Source organism: Zosterops lateralis, assembly GCF_965231275.1.
Source record: "Zosterops lateralis genome assembly, chromosome: 30".
In the NCBI taxonomy this organism is placed as follows: domain Eukaryota; kingdom Metazoa; phylum Chordata; class Aves; order Passeriformes; family Zosteropidae; genus Zosterops; species Zosterops lateralis.
Window position 1 is genome coordinate 662614 of NC_139790.1, and position 17089 is coordinate 679702.

Genomic DNA, 17089 nt, shown 5'->3' on the forward strand with positions numbered 1-17089 from the left:
GGGAGGATTTATTCCCCCAGCGCCCCCCCCCGGCCCCCCAGCCCCCCGAGCCCCGCCGGGGGTTTCTATCTCTGCCATCTCTGCCCCTCCATCACCCCCGCCTGGAATCCAGCAGAGGGTTCAAAAGTCCTGCCGGGGCCGGGGGAGGCAGCACAGCCCTTCCCTGGGAAGAGCAGGGTGGGAAAATAAAGGCCGGGGATTCCAGGGCTGGAAGGAAAACATCAAAGTGCGGGCAATGACAATAAAGTCGGGTTTAGGCGAGGCTCTGCTGCTGGGCCGGGCTCTGCCGGGCTCGGGATGTGAGGGGGGACCTGGACTGGGCAGGGACAGCTCTGGCCCCGCTCCTGCCCCATCTCTGTCTCCTGGGGACAGGGGGACCCGACACGCCGGACAATAAACTGGGGACAGAACAGTCCTGCCCAGGACCCTCCAGCACCCCAGGGCTGGGCTGGGGGAGCCGGGGGGTCCCTGCCCTGGCCCGGCCTGGGGGGGCTGCGGGCACAGATCGCTTTGGACACCTGAAAGGGGAAAAGTGAGAACAAACAGAGCCCAGGGTGAGATTTGTACAAATGGTGCGTTAAGGGATGAGCTGGGGCGGGCAGGTGGCGTTTGTCCTGGGACACGGGGACACGGGGACACGGAGATGTGGGGCAGGACTCAGATGTGGGGCAGGACACAGAGATGTGGGGCAGGACACAGATGTGGGACAGGACACACAGATGTGGGAGAGGACACAGGGATGTGGGACAGGATACAGATGTGGGGCAGGACACAGGGACACAGAGCAGGACACAGAGATGTGGGGCAGGACACAGAGATGTGGGGCAGGACAGAGATGTGGGGCAGGACACAGAGATGTGGGACAGGACACAGAGATGTGGGGCAGGACACAGGGACACGAGCAGGACACAGAGATGTGGGGCAGGGCAGGACACCCCGGCTGTGCTGCTCCTCCTGCTCGAGACAAAAAGGGGCTGGGATGGGAAATGCAGCGACAAAACCAACTTGTCCCCGGACCTCCCCGGAGCATCCCAGCTGTGCCTCAGCCACCCACGACTGCCTCATTCCCTCCCACTGAGCCCAGTTGTGCTCAGCCCCTGCAAAAAGCATCTCCTCGGCCTGGGAGTGCAAGTGTTGGGTGAGGAGCAGACCCTGGGGGAGCAGAGATGTGCCCTGGGAACGCTGAGCTGCTCCTGCAAGGCTCGGGCAAAGCTCAGAGAGCTGCAAACACGAATGTAAACATGCAAGAGATGGATGTAAAACTGCCTGGCTGAGGGGAGCAGCAGCTGCGGGTGTGAGGGAAGGCAGGGAAGGGTGAAGGAGCAGAGCAATGGGATGCTGAGACCACTTGGTCCCCCCACCACGGGTGAAAAGGTTTAGGACAAATTGCACTGGAGCAGATGTCAGTGGGTGTCACATCACCCCAGTGCTGTGCTCAGGGCTCCCTCTGTCCCCCACGAGGCCCTGCTGTGCCCATGGCCCCGGGGCCCTGCACCGAGAGCCCAGCAGGACCCCGTGTCACACCTGGCCAGGTGTTTCGCAGGGTTTCCTCCTTCCCCTCTGAATTCTCGGGGTCGGAGGCACCTGGTGCTTTGATGCGGATCTGCATAAGCGGCAGATACCGATGCAAAGCCGCGGGGACACAGAGGGAGCACTTAACACCTCCAGCAGCACGGGTTACCTCTGCTGCAGGTGGGAGGGGATGGCACTGAGGGGCATTACCTGGAATACCTGACCCCCCAAAAACCAGGCAGCCAATACCTGACACCCCCCAAAAAACAGGCAGTCAACACCTGACACCCCCAAAAACCAGATCCCCAAAAACCAGGCAGCCAATACCTGACCCCCCAAAAAACCAGGCAGCCAATACCTGACCCCCCAAAAACCAGATCCCCAAAAACCAGGCAGCAAATACCTGACCCCCCCAAAAAAAACCAGGCAGCCAATACCTGACACCCCCAAAAACCAGGCAGCCAATACCTGACACCCCTAAAAACCAGTAAATCAATACCTGACCCCCCCAAAAAAAACCAGGCAGCCAATACCTGACATCCCCCAAAAACCAGACCCCCAAAAACCAGGCAGCCAATACCTGACACCCTGCCCAGCCTGTTGTGGCTATTTCAGTCCTCCCCAAACCAGGGGAACTTTGGGGAAATCACCATCAACAGAGGAAGTTTTCCTAAACCAAAAACTGCAGCTGCACCACAGTCCAGCAGTGCAATTCTAAACCAAAACTGGCAGTTTAGCACAGAAAAATGTCAGTCCCAGCTGCAGCAGCTCCTCTCTAAACCATCCCCAGAACCTCACTGAGACTGATAAAGTCACACCTGAGGGCAATAAATTTGGATTTGTTCCCATTAAGGTTTCAGAGAAACCCTTAAATCTTATCTTGGAGAAATGCAGCTTTATCTGCAGCAATTGCTTTGTTCTGTTATTCATTATTGAGGGTTTGCATATCATAATGTCACCACGGAGCTTCATTAGCAGATATTTAAATGCTATCTACCCAACCCGATTTGCACAGACACTTCTTGTGGTTTGGGAAGTCTGAAGTTTCAGGCTGTGCCCCACATGGATTCTCCTCCTTTGAGGGGCCTCCACACCCCCAGCAGTAACACAGCAACGCCCCAGACTGTCCAGGCCTCATTTATCAAACCTCACTGAGGCTAAAAATGAAGATATTTGCTCTGGGGACCCACTCTGAACCTTCCCACAGCAAAATTAACTTTCTCTGATGAAAATCTTCATCTCAAACCCTGACAGACTTTGTTTTTAACCTCCCTGTGAAACCCACTTCCCCAAAGCTCTTCTCCCTTCCCACCAGAGGATGAAAAAGGGAAGGAAGGGTAAAGCAGCACAGAAATTTCACTGTGGATCACAAACCCAGGCCAGCCAGAAATAAAGAACTGCAGAGGTGAATCTGGAGGCTCCTTCCTCTCCCTGGCAGGGCAGAGGGCAGCACAGTCAGGAACCCTCCAGCTGAACTGATCCCAAATATTCCCACCTGGAGGCTGAGCCTGGCCCTTGCCAGGCAGGAAAAGAACACAACTCGTGCCAGAACCTTCTGGAAGCACCCAGGGGACAGTTTTTGTCACTCTTCTGGGGGCACATTTGGCAGACCAAAACTTCCCCAGGGGCCAGGGATGTCTGGCCCAGCCCCAGCAGCACAGGGGGCACAGTTTTAACCCCACAGCTCAGCAGTTTCCTGCTGGAATAAAGGACAGAAGCCACATTTATTGCATTCATCTCCACACCAGGAGACTCCACATTGATTTTTTTTTATTATTATTTCTCCCTTATATTGCATTTCTGTAACAGTTACAGTATTAAAATGATTAACAAAAAAAAAAAAGCATAAAACTGGAACCGAAACCGAGGGGGGAAGAGTGTCTCCTCCAGCCCCTGGAGGCCCCTGGAGCTGGACACGCTCTGCTCTCCTGAGGGAATGTGCCTTTCCCAGGAGCAGGAAGGCACTCAAGGCACGGCTGCTGGGAGCCCTGGCTGCTGGGGAATCCTCGAGACAAGTCCTGCTGCTTCACTGGCCCAGCGCTCTCCGGGCAGGCGTGCTCAGATGTCCATGTCAAACTGCTCTTCCTCACCTGCTGCGAGGGGAAAAGCCACAGGTGAGGCCTCAGTTACACATTGAATAGCAGGGACTGTAGTGAAGGGGTGGCTGGAAGGGTGTGCTTCAGAAATGGGGTAAGTTTGGGTTTAAAAATCTGAATTCAGGCATCAGGGTTGGTGTGGAAATCATCTGGTGAAGGTGTCAGGGCTGGGGGATCTCCCTCAGATGTACCAGAGCAGAGGCAGAGAAAATGCCCTTTAAATAATTCATTCTTACCCCTGAATGCCCTTTAAACAATTAATTTTTACCCCTAAATGCCCTTCAAATAATTAATTCTTACCCTTAAATGCCCTTCAAATAATTAATTCTTACCCTTAAATGCCCTTTAAAGAATTCATTCTTACCCCTAAATGCCCTTCAAATAATTCATTCTTACCCCTAAATGCCCTTTAAATAATTCATTTTACCCCTAAATGCCCTTTAAACAATTAATTTTTACCCCTAAATGCCCTTTAAAGAATTCATTTTTACCCCTAAATGCCCTTTAAAGAATTCATTTTTACCCCTAAATGCCCTTTAAATAATTCATTCTTGCCCCTGGACCTCCTTGTCACAAGGAAAGCAAAGACCCACGCTGAGGACAGTCACTGGTACAAACCCAGGCAGGCACATTTCACACTCCTCATCCCCAGGGCTGCTCCCACAGCCTGGCAGGACCATGAGGGCAGCCAGGAGCTGCCCCGAGCACTGGGATTCTCTGGGACAGCACATTTCAGGCTGCCAGGGAGTCCAGTGAGCCACCTCAGCTCACAACAGCAGGTCAGGAGTGAGGCAATCCTGACTCTGGAAAGATTTTACTCGGAGTCAGCACACAACAAGGGCCTTCAGATCTTTATTTTTAGAGAGGAGATGAATACTTGCACTTGGTAGGTTCAGGTTGCCTCAAGAAATAACCTCAAATAACTTTAAAAACAATTCTTGGAGGGCAGCATTGGCTGGCGTTGCTGCAGCAGGGCCTCAGTGAGGTGCCCCTGTCACAAAACGGGGTCAGGAACGGGCAGCAGGAATTTACAACTCAGGCTGATATTAAAAACCCAAGTAAACCCTGCTCTGAATTGTAACTCGAAACTCCAAGCAGCTGCAGCGTGGCCCCAGCTCAGGGAGAGGCAGCAGCAGCTGCCCCTCTGCTCTCCACAGGGCTCCTGATCCAACAGCAGCTTCCCAAACGCTGAATTAACGGGAATTATATCAAATTACACCCAATAACTGCCAAAGCCACGTCGCTGGGGCCCACAGCAGGATCAAACAACTGCAGGGACCTCGTTACCCAGTGACACCGAGCCCACTCTGGCTTTCCAAGAAATGACTGGAGAACCCACCACGGCTCCTGGGGCTCTCCAGCCCTGGAATTCCCAGGAACCTCCATCCCGGGCTGCTGGAGGGGTTTTTGCTGCCCTGGCACTCACCTGTGCTCACTTTCTCCTCTCCACAGCTCTGGACGTGGTGGTTCTCCAGCTTCAGCTCCTCCAGGCTGGGGCTGGTGACGCCCGGAATGTCGGGAAGGTGGGACGGGGGAGTCTTGGCCACCGGGGAATTGCGGCATTCCATCAGGAACTTGCGCTCGTAGATTATCCTGGTACCTGGGAGAGGGGACAGCAGCACGGTCAGACACCTCTGCCCAGGGTAGGGTGGGGAAATTAATGCCTTTAAGGTCCCTTTGCAATCCAGAACACTCAGGGATTGGATATTGAAGTGATAACTGATTTAAGTGATAACTGATTTAAGTGATAACTGATTTAAGTGATAACTGATTTAAGCGATATAACACTTCACTGCCCAGGCTGGGTTACCTGACCAGAGTTCCTCTGACGCTGCACCTGCCACTCAAGGTGAGCACCAAATGCTGTCAGCTCCTGCCCAGGGGCAGCACAAACCCCAGGCAGGGCTGGGAGCAGCAGATCCAGCCCCTTCCACCTCGCTGAAGGTCACACCAGCCCACAGAGCAAACAGAAAACTGGATTTCATTTCCACTCGTGAGCAGAAAGCTGCAGGTGGACACACAGCAGGGACAGGGACAGGGCAGGGCTGTGTCCCCTCTGATTCCCAGCAGGAATTCCTGCATGGGCACCTCCCTTGGCACGGCAGCACTTACACACGCCTTGCTCAAGGCTTACACAGACATTACACACGCCTTGCTCAAGGCTTACACAGACATTACACACCCCTTGCTCAAGGCTTACACAGACATTACACACCCCTTGCTCAAGGCTTACACAGATATTACACACACCTTGCTCAAGGCTTACACAGAGGGTTAATCACACACCCCTTGCTCAAGGCTTACACAGAGGGTTAATGCTCTAAGGGTTAAGCAGGAACCACCCAGGCCCAGCCTACCACCCTGAGCCTCCAGGCACGGATTTCTAGGAACACACTGAACACCCTGTTCCCTCTGAAGGAATTTCATGGAAAAAGCTCAAAAAACACAGGCAGAAAAGGGATCCCTCCAAACAGCCTTAACCCAGCGAGTGCTGGACAAGTGTTTGTGTCCCAAAAAGAGGCTGCACACCCCTCTGGGTCAGGCATGGCCTGCTCTGCTCCTGTTCCAGCCACAGGGAAAGGGACTCGTCCTTGTGCCCTCCCCAGAAGTGTTAACTAAAGTAAACACGTGTGGGCAAACAGCTCCTGCCACCCTCTGCCCTGGAACAACCAACTCCCTTTGCTCTGAGCACCAGAAATGTAAAATAAATCCATCAACCAGCGTGGCTGGGTGTTGTGCCCCAGTGAAGCTCTGCCAGGGAGTTCTCAAAACACTGAAAAACTTTTCACTGATTACTCTGAACCTGAGTTGTTTTGGGGAGGAGGATCCATCCCAAGAGGCAGCTGGCTGGGAGAGGAGTGTGAGATTCCTGGGAAGAGTGTGGAAGAGGACGAGGACAGGGATTCCTGGAAGTGCAGCAGTGTCCCAGCCCTGGGAGCCTCCACGTTCCTCAACAGCCTCAGGCCCAGAGCTCCTGAAAACCAGGGGGCTGTGGGCAGCTGGGGCAGGACAGCCTGGGACAGGACACCCAACAGGGACAGGACACCCAGGGCAGGACAGCCAGCCTGGGACAGGACACCCAGGGCAGGACACCCAGCCTGGGGCAGGACACCCAGCCTGGGGCAGGACACCCAACAGGGACAGGACACCCAGGGCAGGACACCCAGCCTGGGACAGGACACCCAACAGAGACAGGACACCCAGCAGGGACAGGACACCCAGCAGGGACAGGACACCCAGGGCAGGACACCCAGCCTGGGACAGGACACCCAACAGGGACAGGACACCCAGCCTGGGACAGGACACCCAACAGAGACAGGACAGCCAGCAGGGACAGGACACCCAGGGCAGGACACCCAGCCTGGGACAGGACACCCAGCAGGGACAGGACACCCAGCAGGAACAGGACACCCAGCAGGGACAGGACACCCAACAGAGACAGGACACCCAGCCTGGGACAGGACACCCAACAGAGACAGGACACCCAACAGGGACAGGACACCCAGCCTGGGACAGGACACCCAGCCTGGGACAGGACACCCAGCCTGGGACACCCAGCCTGGGACAGGACACCCAACAGGGACAGGACACCCAGCCTGGGACAGGACACCCAACAGGGACAGGACACCCAGCCTGGGACAGGACACCCAACAGGGACAGGACACCCAGCAGGGACAGGACACCCAGCCTGGGGCAGGACACCCAGCCTGGGACAGGACACCCAGCAGGGACAGGACACCCAGCCTGGGACAGGACACCCAGCAGGGACAGGACACCCAGCCTGGGGCAGGACACCCAGCCTGGGGCAGGACACCCAGCAGGGACAGGACACCCAGCCTGGGACAGGACACCCAACAGGGACAGGACACCCAGGGCAGGACACCCAGCAGGAACAGGACACCCAGCAGGGACAGGACACCCAGCCTGGGACAGGACACCCAGCCTGGGACAGGACACCCAACAGGGAAAGGACACCCAACAGGGACAGGACACCCAGCAGGGACAGGACACCCAGCCTGGGACAGGACACCCAACAGGGACAGGACACCCAGCCTGGGACAGGACACCCAACAGGGACAGGACACCCAACAGGGACAGGACACCCAGCCTGGGGCAGGACACCCAGGGCAGGACACCCAACAGGGACAGGACACCCAGCCTGGGCTGTCACAAACAGCTCCTGGTCACACCCCGAGCCATGTCCCCACAGTTCAGGGTGTGTTCAGCAGGAAAACCCCTCACACCGGGGGATGTTCTGCTCCCTGCACACCCCACAAGGCACACACAGCTCAGTGTGTCTGTCCTCGGGCAGCTCTGGGGACATCCCTGCCCTCAGCACTGCAGGGACACCACAGCAGGTGTCACACAGTGTCCCCACAGGTGTCCCCACACAAGGTGTCCCTATACAGAGTGCCCCCACAGGTGTCCCCACATGGGGTGTCCCCACAGGCGTCCCCATACAAGGTATCCCATACAAGGTGTCCCATACAAGGTGTCCCATACAAGGTGTCCCCACACAGGTGTCCCCATACAAGGTGTCCCATACAGTGTCCCCAAAGGTGTCCCCATACAGGGTATCCCCATACAAGGTGTCCCCATACAGGGTGTCCCCACACAGGTGTCCCCATACAAGGTGTCCCACACAGTGTCCCCAAAGGTGTCCCGGGCAGGGCCAGGCGGGCTCACCCCTGGGTTTCCCCTCCCGCCCCGCACACTCAGAGCCCCCCGGGCACAAAGAAGCCCCGGAGGGTTCATTACCCTCATTACCGGGAGCTGCTAATCCTCTGCTGCTCTCCCAGGAGGGAACACAGGGCAAAACAAACCCAAAACCAGCCCCGGGCTGAGTCAGCGCCGCCACTTCCCCTTCTCTCCCCATTCCAGCCCCCGGGATCCCGCGGCACCCGAGGGACCCACAAACCCTCCATTCCCTCCCTCGGTTTGTGCTTTTGGCTTCACCTGCTGCTCACACACACCCGGGCAGGGATGCAGAGATCTCTGTCAGGGGGGAAATTCTACAGAATTTGGGGGAAAAAATCACCCCAAGCCTGGCCTGGGGGGAGCAGAGGAATCCCCACAGTGACCCCGAGCCAGGGGCCATAACCTGGAGCTGTGGCCGCTCCTCTGGGGGGAAAAGTGCCAAAAATTAACTCCCAACGAGGAGATGGGGCCACTAAACCCCTCTGCTGGGGGAACCCCCCAATATAATCAGTTTATTACTGTTATTTGAGGATGAAACCCCCACAGATTCCCCTCCTGGGGCCGCCCAGGAGCTCTGAGCAGACAGAGGGAAGGAGCCCGCGGTGTTCATGGCAGAGAGCGCTGCGCCCCCGGAATTTGGGGTCAGAAATAAAGAAAAAACCCCCGGGGGTTGCTGACTGCCAGGGAAAACAGCAAATAGCGGAGATCAGAATTAATCAGTGAGCACGGGGAGGCCGGGCCGCTCCCTGCCGGGCCCTGAGGCCTGTCCCGGCACCGGCACCGGGGCTGTCCCGGGCCCGGGCGGGGCTCCCGGTTCTCCTCCCGGTACAGGGGGCAGCTCTCCCCTCCCCCGGCCCACCCCCGCCCTCCCTCCCTCCGGTGACCCCCCCGCTGTCCCCGGCCCGGCCCGGTGCTCACCGCCCGGCGTGGTCCCGAACACGGTGCCCCCCGGGGTGGTGCTGTAGTCACCCGGCGGCAGCGGGGCCCCGTCGGGCAGGGTGAGGCACTTTCCGGGGCCCGGGATGTCGCGGCTGGGCGTTTGGCCCTGGCAGCAGCGGCCCGACATGACGGGACCGCTCCGGGACCGCTCCGGGACCGGGACCGGGACAGGACCGGCGCTGCCGCCGCCGCCGCTTCCGGCGCGGGACACGCCCCTTCCGCCGCGGGAACGGGAGGGGCGGGGTCAATGCTGACTGTGGGCGGGGTTTAGCAGGAGGGGGCGGGGTTATGCTAATAGCAATGAGCTCATGAGGGGGCGGGGTTTAGTCAATGAGGGGGAGGGGTTTAGTCAATGAGGGGGCGGGGTTTAGTCAATGAGGGGGCGGGGTTTAGTCAATGAGGGGGAGGGGTTTAGTCAATGAGGGGGCGGGGTTTAGCTCATGGGGCGGGGTTTAGCGGTAAATGGGCGGGGTCTGAGCGAGACCCCCGACGGGTCCCCTTTTTCTCCCCTTGTCCCCCCCATTTGTCTCCCCTATTTGTCCCCCGTGTCTCCCCTTTTTCTCCTCCTTTTTTCCTCTATTTGTCCCCCTTGTCTCCCCTTTTTCTCCCCTTTTTCCTCCCATTTTACCCCCCGAGACACCCCAGCCTGTGTCCCCCGATTTTGGGGTCTCCCTTCCCCCCCCGGTCCCCTGGGAGCCCCGGGGGTGTCCCCAGCTGTCCCTTTGGGGGGGGGGGTGGCCGCCCTGGGCGGTCAGGGCTGTCCTTGGGGACACTGCGGGGACAGATGTCCCTGCCCGTCCCAAATGGCGCTGCCCCCCCCGGGGGGCCGGGAACAAACGCGGGGGGACCCGGGGGGGGACAGGGACACACACACCGAGCCCCCGGGGGTGCTCCACCCGCGCCCGGGGTGTGGGAAAACAGGGTTTGTCTTAATAGTTCATTTAAAATAATAATAATAATAATAATAATTATATATATATATATATATTTAAAGAGGAGCCGAAGAGCGGCGGGAGGGGCGCAGAGTCGGCTGGGGGGACCCAGGGATGAAATCCTGGCATGAAACCCCCCCGAGCATCCTCGGGACCACCCTGCTCGCCAGAAAATCCCCTCCATCCCTCTGGCCGCTCCCCAGGAGCGCTGCGGACCCTGAGCGGACACGGCCCCGTGCTGACCCCTGCCGGGCCGGGCTGCGGGGCCAGACTGTCCCGGGACACTCCAGCAGGGGCCGGCACCGCCCCGCCAGTCCCACCGGGGCTGTGACAGTCCCTGTCCTGTCCCGTGTCCCCGGGGCTGTGACAGTCCCTGTCCCCTGTCCCGTGTCCCCGGGGCTGTGACAGTCCCTGTCCCGTGTCCCCGGGGCTGTGACAGTCCCTGTCCCCAGGGCAGGGCCGGGCTCATCCCTGGAGCCGCCCGGGGGGTCCTGGGGGTCCCCGGGGTATCACTGAGCCTTTCCTGTGGGGCAGCATTTCTGTGTCCAGGGCGGTGCTGGGCTATGGACAGGGGTGTTGGGGGTCCCCAGGGTCCTGTGGGAGCCCAGGGCAGGCTGAGGTGCCCCAGGAACCCCCAGACCCCGGGGCAGGCTGTGGGACCCCCAGGAACCCCCAGAACCACCCCCCCCCCGGGAGCCCCCCAGGAGCCCAGGGCAGACTCTGGTACCCCCAGGAGCCCCCTAGGAGTCCCCAGGAGCCCCCCAGGAGTCCCCCCAGGGCCCCAGGCAGGCTGAGGTGCCAGGCAGGCAGCCCTCACCCTGTGCCAGCTGCTGGATCGATTAACGGGCACTGGGGCAGGAAAAAGAACATTTCCGTCACGGAGTGACATCAGCAGTGACCCCCAGCCCAGAGAGGCGGCCAGTGCATTTCCTCCTCCTCCTCCTCCTCCTCCTCCTCCTCCCCGGCTGCAGGACGGGCCGTTCTGGCCTCAGGGACCGGGGCAAGGCCGGGTTTGGGGCAAATCCTGGGGCTGGGGCAGAGCAGGGCCAGCCCCACCTGGGGGTCACCATCGAGTCCTGCTCAGGGACAGGGACAGCAGAGTCTGCCCAGGGGACAGGGACATCCCAGTGCTCAGGGGACAGGGACAGCCCAGTGCCTGCCCAGGGGACAGGGACATCCCAGTTCAGTGCTCAGGGACAGGGACACTCCTGTATTACTATAATCTCTACCCTTCTGATGATAGTTCACACACCTTCCTGCAAAGTCTCCCAAAACAATCTATGTTGTTTTCATTCCTCTCGGTGATGGATTCCTGCATTGACCACTGGGCTCAGAGAGGTGTTTCCTCACATTGACCAATCCTTGACCAAATCCCAAATACTCTATAAACCCTAAATCATAATAAACTTCTTTCTTTTCCCTGCTTCTACCTGGCGGGTGAGTGGGGTTCTTTTGCTGTCCCAAACTGTGACACTCCTGTCCCTGGATGGGAATCCCAATCCCCAGAGCTGCAGGCAGGGACAAGGGTTGGGTGTTCAGCGATTACAGTGTGTTCCTCTCCAGGGTGTTTTATCTGCCCTTTCCAGGAGCAGCTCCAGGGCTGGAAAACCCTCCGTCACCCTCATGTGATGGGGAGTTATGTCACTATTCCTGGGCTGTGGACAGGGGTGTCGGGGGTCCCCAGGGTCCTGTGGGACCCCAGGGCAGGTTGTGGTGCCCCCAGGAATCCCCCCAGAGCCCAGGGCAGGCTGTGCTACCCCCAGGGCATTTTATCTGCCCATTCCAGGAGCAGCTCCAGGGCTGGAAAACCCTCCGTCACCCTCATGTGATGGGGAGTTATCTCACTATTCCCTCCTAAATCAAGAGCAGAAATGTCTGTCCCTCCACTCCCCCCAGGGTTTGAATCCCTGCGGGCCGAGCCCTGGGTGGTTTTTGGGGAAGGATTCACCCCCCCGGCAGGTCCTGGGGATGGAAATGTGTTTTATAAACCATGAAATGTCCCTGCCCTGGGGGGCGGCCCCGCTGACACCAGCCCCGGCTGGGCTGTGACCACAGGAGGGTTTGCTGGGGCAGGAAACAAATAACCCGGGGGAGGATAAACTCAACTTTCATCTCCTCCATCCATCGCCTCCCGCCTGTGGCTCATCCCCAGCGCTCCCCGTGCCCAGCCCAGCCCCGGGCAGGAGGGGGCACTGCTGGAGCCCATCTCGGTGAGGATGTCCCGGCATTTCCCCCCTCCAGCTGTGTTTACATTCCCCTCCGATCACTGAGATAAGGACGGACCCGGACACAGCCCCGGCCCCAGGGCTGTTCCTGCAGATAAAACTGCCCCATAAACAAACCCATCCTGCCTTTGGGAGGGAAGGGCATCTCCGCCCTGGGCAGGAAACGCTCCCCTGGCACTGCTGGGGGTGCTCAGCCCCCCAAAACTCAGCCCTGGGCTGCGATATTTGGGTTCTGCTCCTGAAACATCCTCTGTGGCTTGGGATTCATTGTGGTACCCACGGCCAGAGCCGGAGGGGGAGAGTTTGCCTCACTCATCATCCTCCTCATCTTCCTCCTTGTCCTCCTGGCTGCTGTTGGTTTTCCTCCCTGCAAACCCTGGGCTGGAAGCGAACACAGCCCGGTGTGAGCCCCGGGAGGGGTCTGGGGGCTGGGGACAGGGGCTGGGCACTGCCAGGGGCTTTGGGGAGGGTGCCCAGGGGGCAGAGGAGGGGCTTTGGGGAGGCACCGGTGTCCCCTGGAGTGGCTCCCTCATCCCCACAGCTCCCCCAAACCAGGCTGGAGCCTCTCCCTCCCCCAGCTTTGGGGCAGAGCTGCAATCCCAGAGGATGCTCCTCTGTCCCTCAGAAATCCCTGCCCCAAAGCTCGGCTCTCTCCCCCTGACGTTATTGCTGTTGTTGATGTTTTTTTGGGTTTTTTTTCTCGACACTTCCCACAGTTTTTGTGAAATCTGGACCCGTGTTGTTGCAAACTTCTCCCTCCTTCCTTCCCCCACCCCAGTTCGCTTTAGCAACAGCTGAAGAAAAACCAGAAACTACTGGAAAGGAGCTGTGGAATCGTCTGTAAAACCTCTGCAGTCCTGGTGGCAGCGAGGACTCTCCCTTCTCCCTCCCCTTGCAGCTGGAGGGAGACGGGACCAGTCAGAAATGAAACCTGCAAAGTCTGATAAAAATATCAGAAATTGGGAGTCAGTGCTGCAGGCCCTGCCCTGCCCTGCTGCTGCCACAGGCTTCCCTCTCAGCAAAGAAAACAGCTTTATAATGATTTATTTTTTCATTTGAAACCATAATTGCACAGGGATCTGGGGGGGCAGGAGCAGGACCTGGGGCTGCCTTGGCACAGCCTTTGTCACTGGCTGCATTTCAGCGTCTCGGTGCCCCTTTCCCTCATTCCCCCGGCGCTGCTCTGGCCTCGGGAGGAGCTGCAGCCCTGGCTGGGGCTGGGGTTGTCCTGGGGCTGCTCTGTGCCTGCTCTGGAGCTGGGGCTGCCTGGGGCTGTTCCTGCTCTGTGACTGCTCTGGGGCTGCTCTGGGGCTGTTCCTGCCCTGGGGCTGTTCTGGGGCTGCCCTGGGGCTGCCCTGGGGCTGCTCTTGGGCTGCTCTGGGGCTGCTCTGGGGCTGTTCTGGGGCTGCCCTGGGGCTGTTCCTGCTCTGGGGCTGTTCCTGCCCTGGGGCTGTTCCTGCCCTGGGGCTGTGCCTGCTCTGGGGCTGCTCTGGGTGATGGGGGAACAGCTTGTTGAGGGGAGCTCCTGGATGTGCAACAGGGTGTGGACCACCCCAGATGCCCAGCACAGACCCTGCCTGAGCCTTGGGAAACCCACACACTGAAACCAGCAGCTTGTGTGTCAGTCAGTGGAACAGCACATTTTTATTATTATTTATTATTTATTATTTTTATTTTAAAATTATTTATATTATTTTAATTATATTAATTATATTAAATTATTTTAATTATTTTATTATTTTTAATTATTTTAATTATTTTTAATTATTTTTATTATTTATTGTTTATTATTATTTATTACTTTTATTAATTTTATTATTTTTTATTATTTTTTATTATTCTGACACAGAGATTTTTTTCTTCTCCTCCTGCCCAAACCCTGCCTGACTGTGCTGCAGCTCCCAGAGCCTCGGCAGGGGGAGGAGAGTTTATATGGTTTATGTGGCGCTTCCTGCAGCCTTCCTGGGACAGGCAGTACCCAGGGGTTAAAGCTCCAGCACAGCCTGTTTATGTGCTGACAAGGAAATGTGATGACAGAGAATCCCAAACAACTTCAAAGGGAGATTTGCGGGTCTGATATGGAAACTATTCCCCAAGTCCAGGAGAGTTTGTCACTTGTGTGGACACACAGGATCCATTCCCAAAGCCCAGCCTGGCCCTGTGCCCACCCCAGTGAGCCCAGAGCTCCTGCCCTGGGGATGGATCTGGGGTAAAGGGGTTCTCCTTGGGCATCCCCTCCTCAGGCAGAGGGAACATCTCATGGTGCTCATGGACATCCCGTGCTGTCCCCAGTGTCCCCAGGATGGGCAGGTGAACCTCCTGGGCATGAACAGGTGAGACCCCCTGGGCATGAACAGGTGAGACCCCCTGGGCATGAACAGGTGAGACCTCTGGGCATGAACAGGTGAGACCCCCTGGGCATGAACAGGAAACCCCCTGGGCATGAACAGGAAACCCCCTGGGCATGAACAGGTGAAACCCCCTGGGCATGAACAGGTGAGACCCCCTGGGCATGAACAGGTGAACCCCCTGGGCATGAACAGGTGAGACCCCCTGGGCACGAACAGGTGAGACCCCCTGGGCATGAACAGGTGAGACCCCCTGGGCATGAACAGGTGAACCCCCTGGGTGTGGGCAGTGCTGGTGCCATCACCTGCTGCACTGGGGCTGGTTTGGACCCTCTGTGTGATGGGAAACTGAGGAAGCTGATCCAGAGGGGACAGGGGGGCTCTGGTGTCCCTCTGGTGTCCCCAGCCTGGTGTCCCCAGCAGTGACAGCCCAGGGACTGCACCCACCGTGTGATGGGTTTATCTCGTGTCCTGTGGTGCCAGCGTGAGGCCACATGCCAGGGAGGGAGCGAGCTCTCTGCTATAAAAAGCTTTTTGTTTTATCCAGAGCTGCTACTTGAGCTCTCAGCCCTCACTCTCTGTGACCAGGCAGAGCCCCTGTGCCCTCAGATGTGTCTGGGATCAGCTCAGGCATCTGTTTCCTCTCTCCAAACACATCCCTGGGCACCAGGAACTGCTTGTGCTGCCCAGCGAGGATTTGTCTGCCTGTTCCCTGCAGCCCAGCTCTCCCCGGGCAGGGATCTCCCCTCATTGATTCCCATTCTCTGTGTGTAAAGGAGGATTTTTAAATACCCATTGTTTATCCTGCAGCGGCGGCAGCCAAAGGAGCTGCTCTGATCCGTGGCATAAACATATTTTCCCAGAGTTTTCTAAACAACACTTGACCCTTTGGCCTCCTGTGGCATTTTTCCAGGGCTGGCTCTGCCTCCCCCCCTGCCAGTGGCCACGCAGGTAGAGCCAGGCCTGGCCAGGGATGGGAAAGGGAAGAGGATGATTTTCCCCTGGTGACAACCCCAAACTGGACACTCTCCATCCCTGTGGGGGCTCGAATCGAGGCTCTGGAGCAGCAGGGATGGGGCTGAGACCCAGCTCCTCTGGGCTTCAGCTTTTCCAGCTGTAAAACTGGGACAAAGATTCGGAGCCACGTTACTTCCCTGGGAGTGCTGGGAGGCCTGGGACCCTCCCTTCCTCTCCCCAGCCCTGGGTGAGCCCTGGGGACGGGGCAGGGCGTCCAGCCCTCCTGCCAGGGACTGCTCTGAGCTCCAGGGGGGAGCCCTGGGGATGGGGGCTCCCCTGGGGGGCTCCTGGCTGTCTGTCCTGCCGTGGGCAGGGTGTCTGTGTGTCTGGGATGCAGGGGGAGCTCTGTCCTGAGCACAGCCAGAAAATGCCATGGGGGTCTGTCAGCAGGAAAAGAGGCTGTGAAATCCCCAGGGATGGGTCTGGCAGCCCCCCCGGGTGTCTGGGAGCTGCACAGGGCCCAGCTGGGGCTGCCAGGGGAGAGCAGGCAGGGATGAAAGGGGGAGATGAGGATGGGAACAGAGGTGAGGATGGGAAGCCCAGGGAAGGGTGGGGAAACCAGCAGCCCCTGGTCACTCCAGAGCTGCCCATCCTGCCCCTTTGGTGACCCCACACTGCCCAGCACTATCCCTCATTATCCAGGGACATTCCCAGGGGTGCTCTGGCTTTCCTTTCACACACAAATCCAGTCCCCGGTGTCCTCTGGAGCTGAGCTGAGTGTGCTGCCCCACCGGGCACACCACGGGCTCCCTGCACACTCTGCCTGTGCCTGGGGCCAGCCTGGGGCCAGCACAAACTCCCCTGGGAGCAGAACCCCCAGCTCAGCCCCAGCCAGCAGCAAACCCCAGGCCTGGGAGCTCACTGAGCTCAGATCAAGCCGAAATCCAAAATTTTTTGAAAATCCAAAGCAGCCTTGTAAAGATCGAGCTCGTAAAAGCAGGACTCTGCTCTGGGAGCTCATGAATGGGAAGAAATGCCAACCAGATCGGTTTTACACATGTTTTTTCCGTCTTTGTCGACATTCCCCTGTTTGGCTGAAACTTCAAACTGCCACATTTGGAGACCGCCTGTCTTAGAAGTTCCAGTATTTGTATAAATAACTGATAGGGAGAGATGATCCCCTCTGGAGGCTGCCCAGGAGCTCTGGGAGCAGCGATGAGCCTGAGGAGCCCCACAGAGTTTTTGGGGGTTGCCCAGGGGCTCTGGGAGCAGTGATGAGCCTGAGGAGCCCCACAGAGTTTTTGGGGTTCTCCAGGGCCAAGTGTGGGGCAGGAATTGTGGGTGGGGGTCTCCAAACACCAGCACCCACCCAGATTGGGGAA

The 17089-nt window shown here is 58.1% G+C and overlaps 1 protein-coding gene across 2 annotated transcripts; it reads right to left on the reverse strand.

The window, feature by feature from the left end:
* Positions 1-3235: 3235 nt before the first annotated feature.
* EIF4EBP1 (eukaryotic translation initiation factor 4E binding protein 1) lies at positions 3236-9427 on the reverse strand. 2 transcript variants are annotated; one of them, XM_083880620.1, is made up of 3 exons: positions 9225-9427; positions 5035-5208; positions 3236-3602 (listed from the first exon to the last, which is right to left on the reverse strand). In XM_083880620.1, exons 1-3 carry the CDS (start codon positions 9370-9372, stop codon positions 3571-3573), a joined length of 354 nt encoding a protein of 117 aa, XP_083736746.1. In that variant the 5' UTR covers positions 9373-9427; the 3' UTR covers positions 3236-3570. The 2 variants fall into 2 exon arrangements, with proteins under 2 accessions (XP_083736746.1, XP_083736745.1); XM_083880619.1 differs by having other exon boundaries at positions 3236-3605; positions 9225-9424.
* Positions 9428-17089: the final 7662 nt, after the last annotated feature.

What these genes read in the sequence shown, in the direction of transcription:
- EIF4EBP1 (XM_083880619.1), bottom strand. Translation starts at nt 9,372, where the DNA reads ATGTCGGGCCGCTGCTGCCAGGGCCAAACGCCCAGCCGCGACATCCCG. An exon ending in GTTCGGGACCACGCCGGGCG is followed by an intron (nt 5,209 to 9,224) that starts GTGAGCACCGGG and finishes CCCCTCTCCCAG; the next exon opens with GTACCAGGATAATCTACGAG. An exon ending in AGAGGAGAAAGTGAGCACAG is followed by an intron (nt 3,606 to 5,034) that starts GTGAGTGCCAGG and finishes TTCCCCTCGCAG; the next exon opens with CAGGTGAGGAAGAGCAGTTT.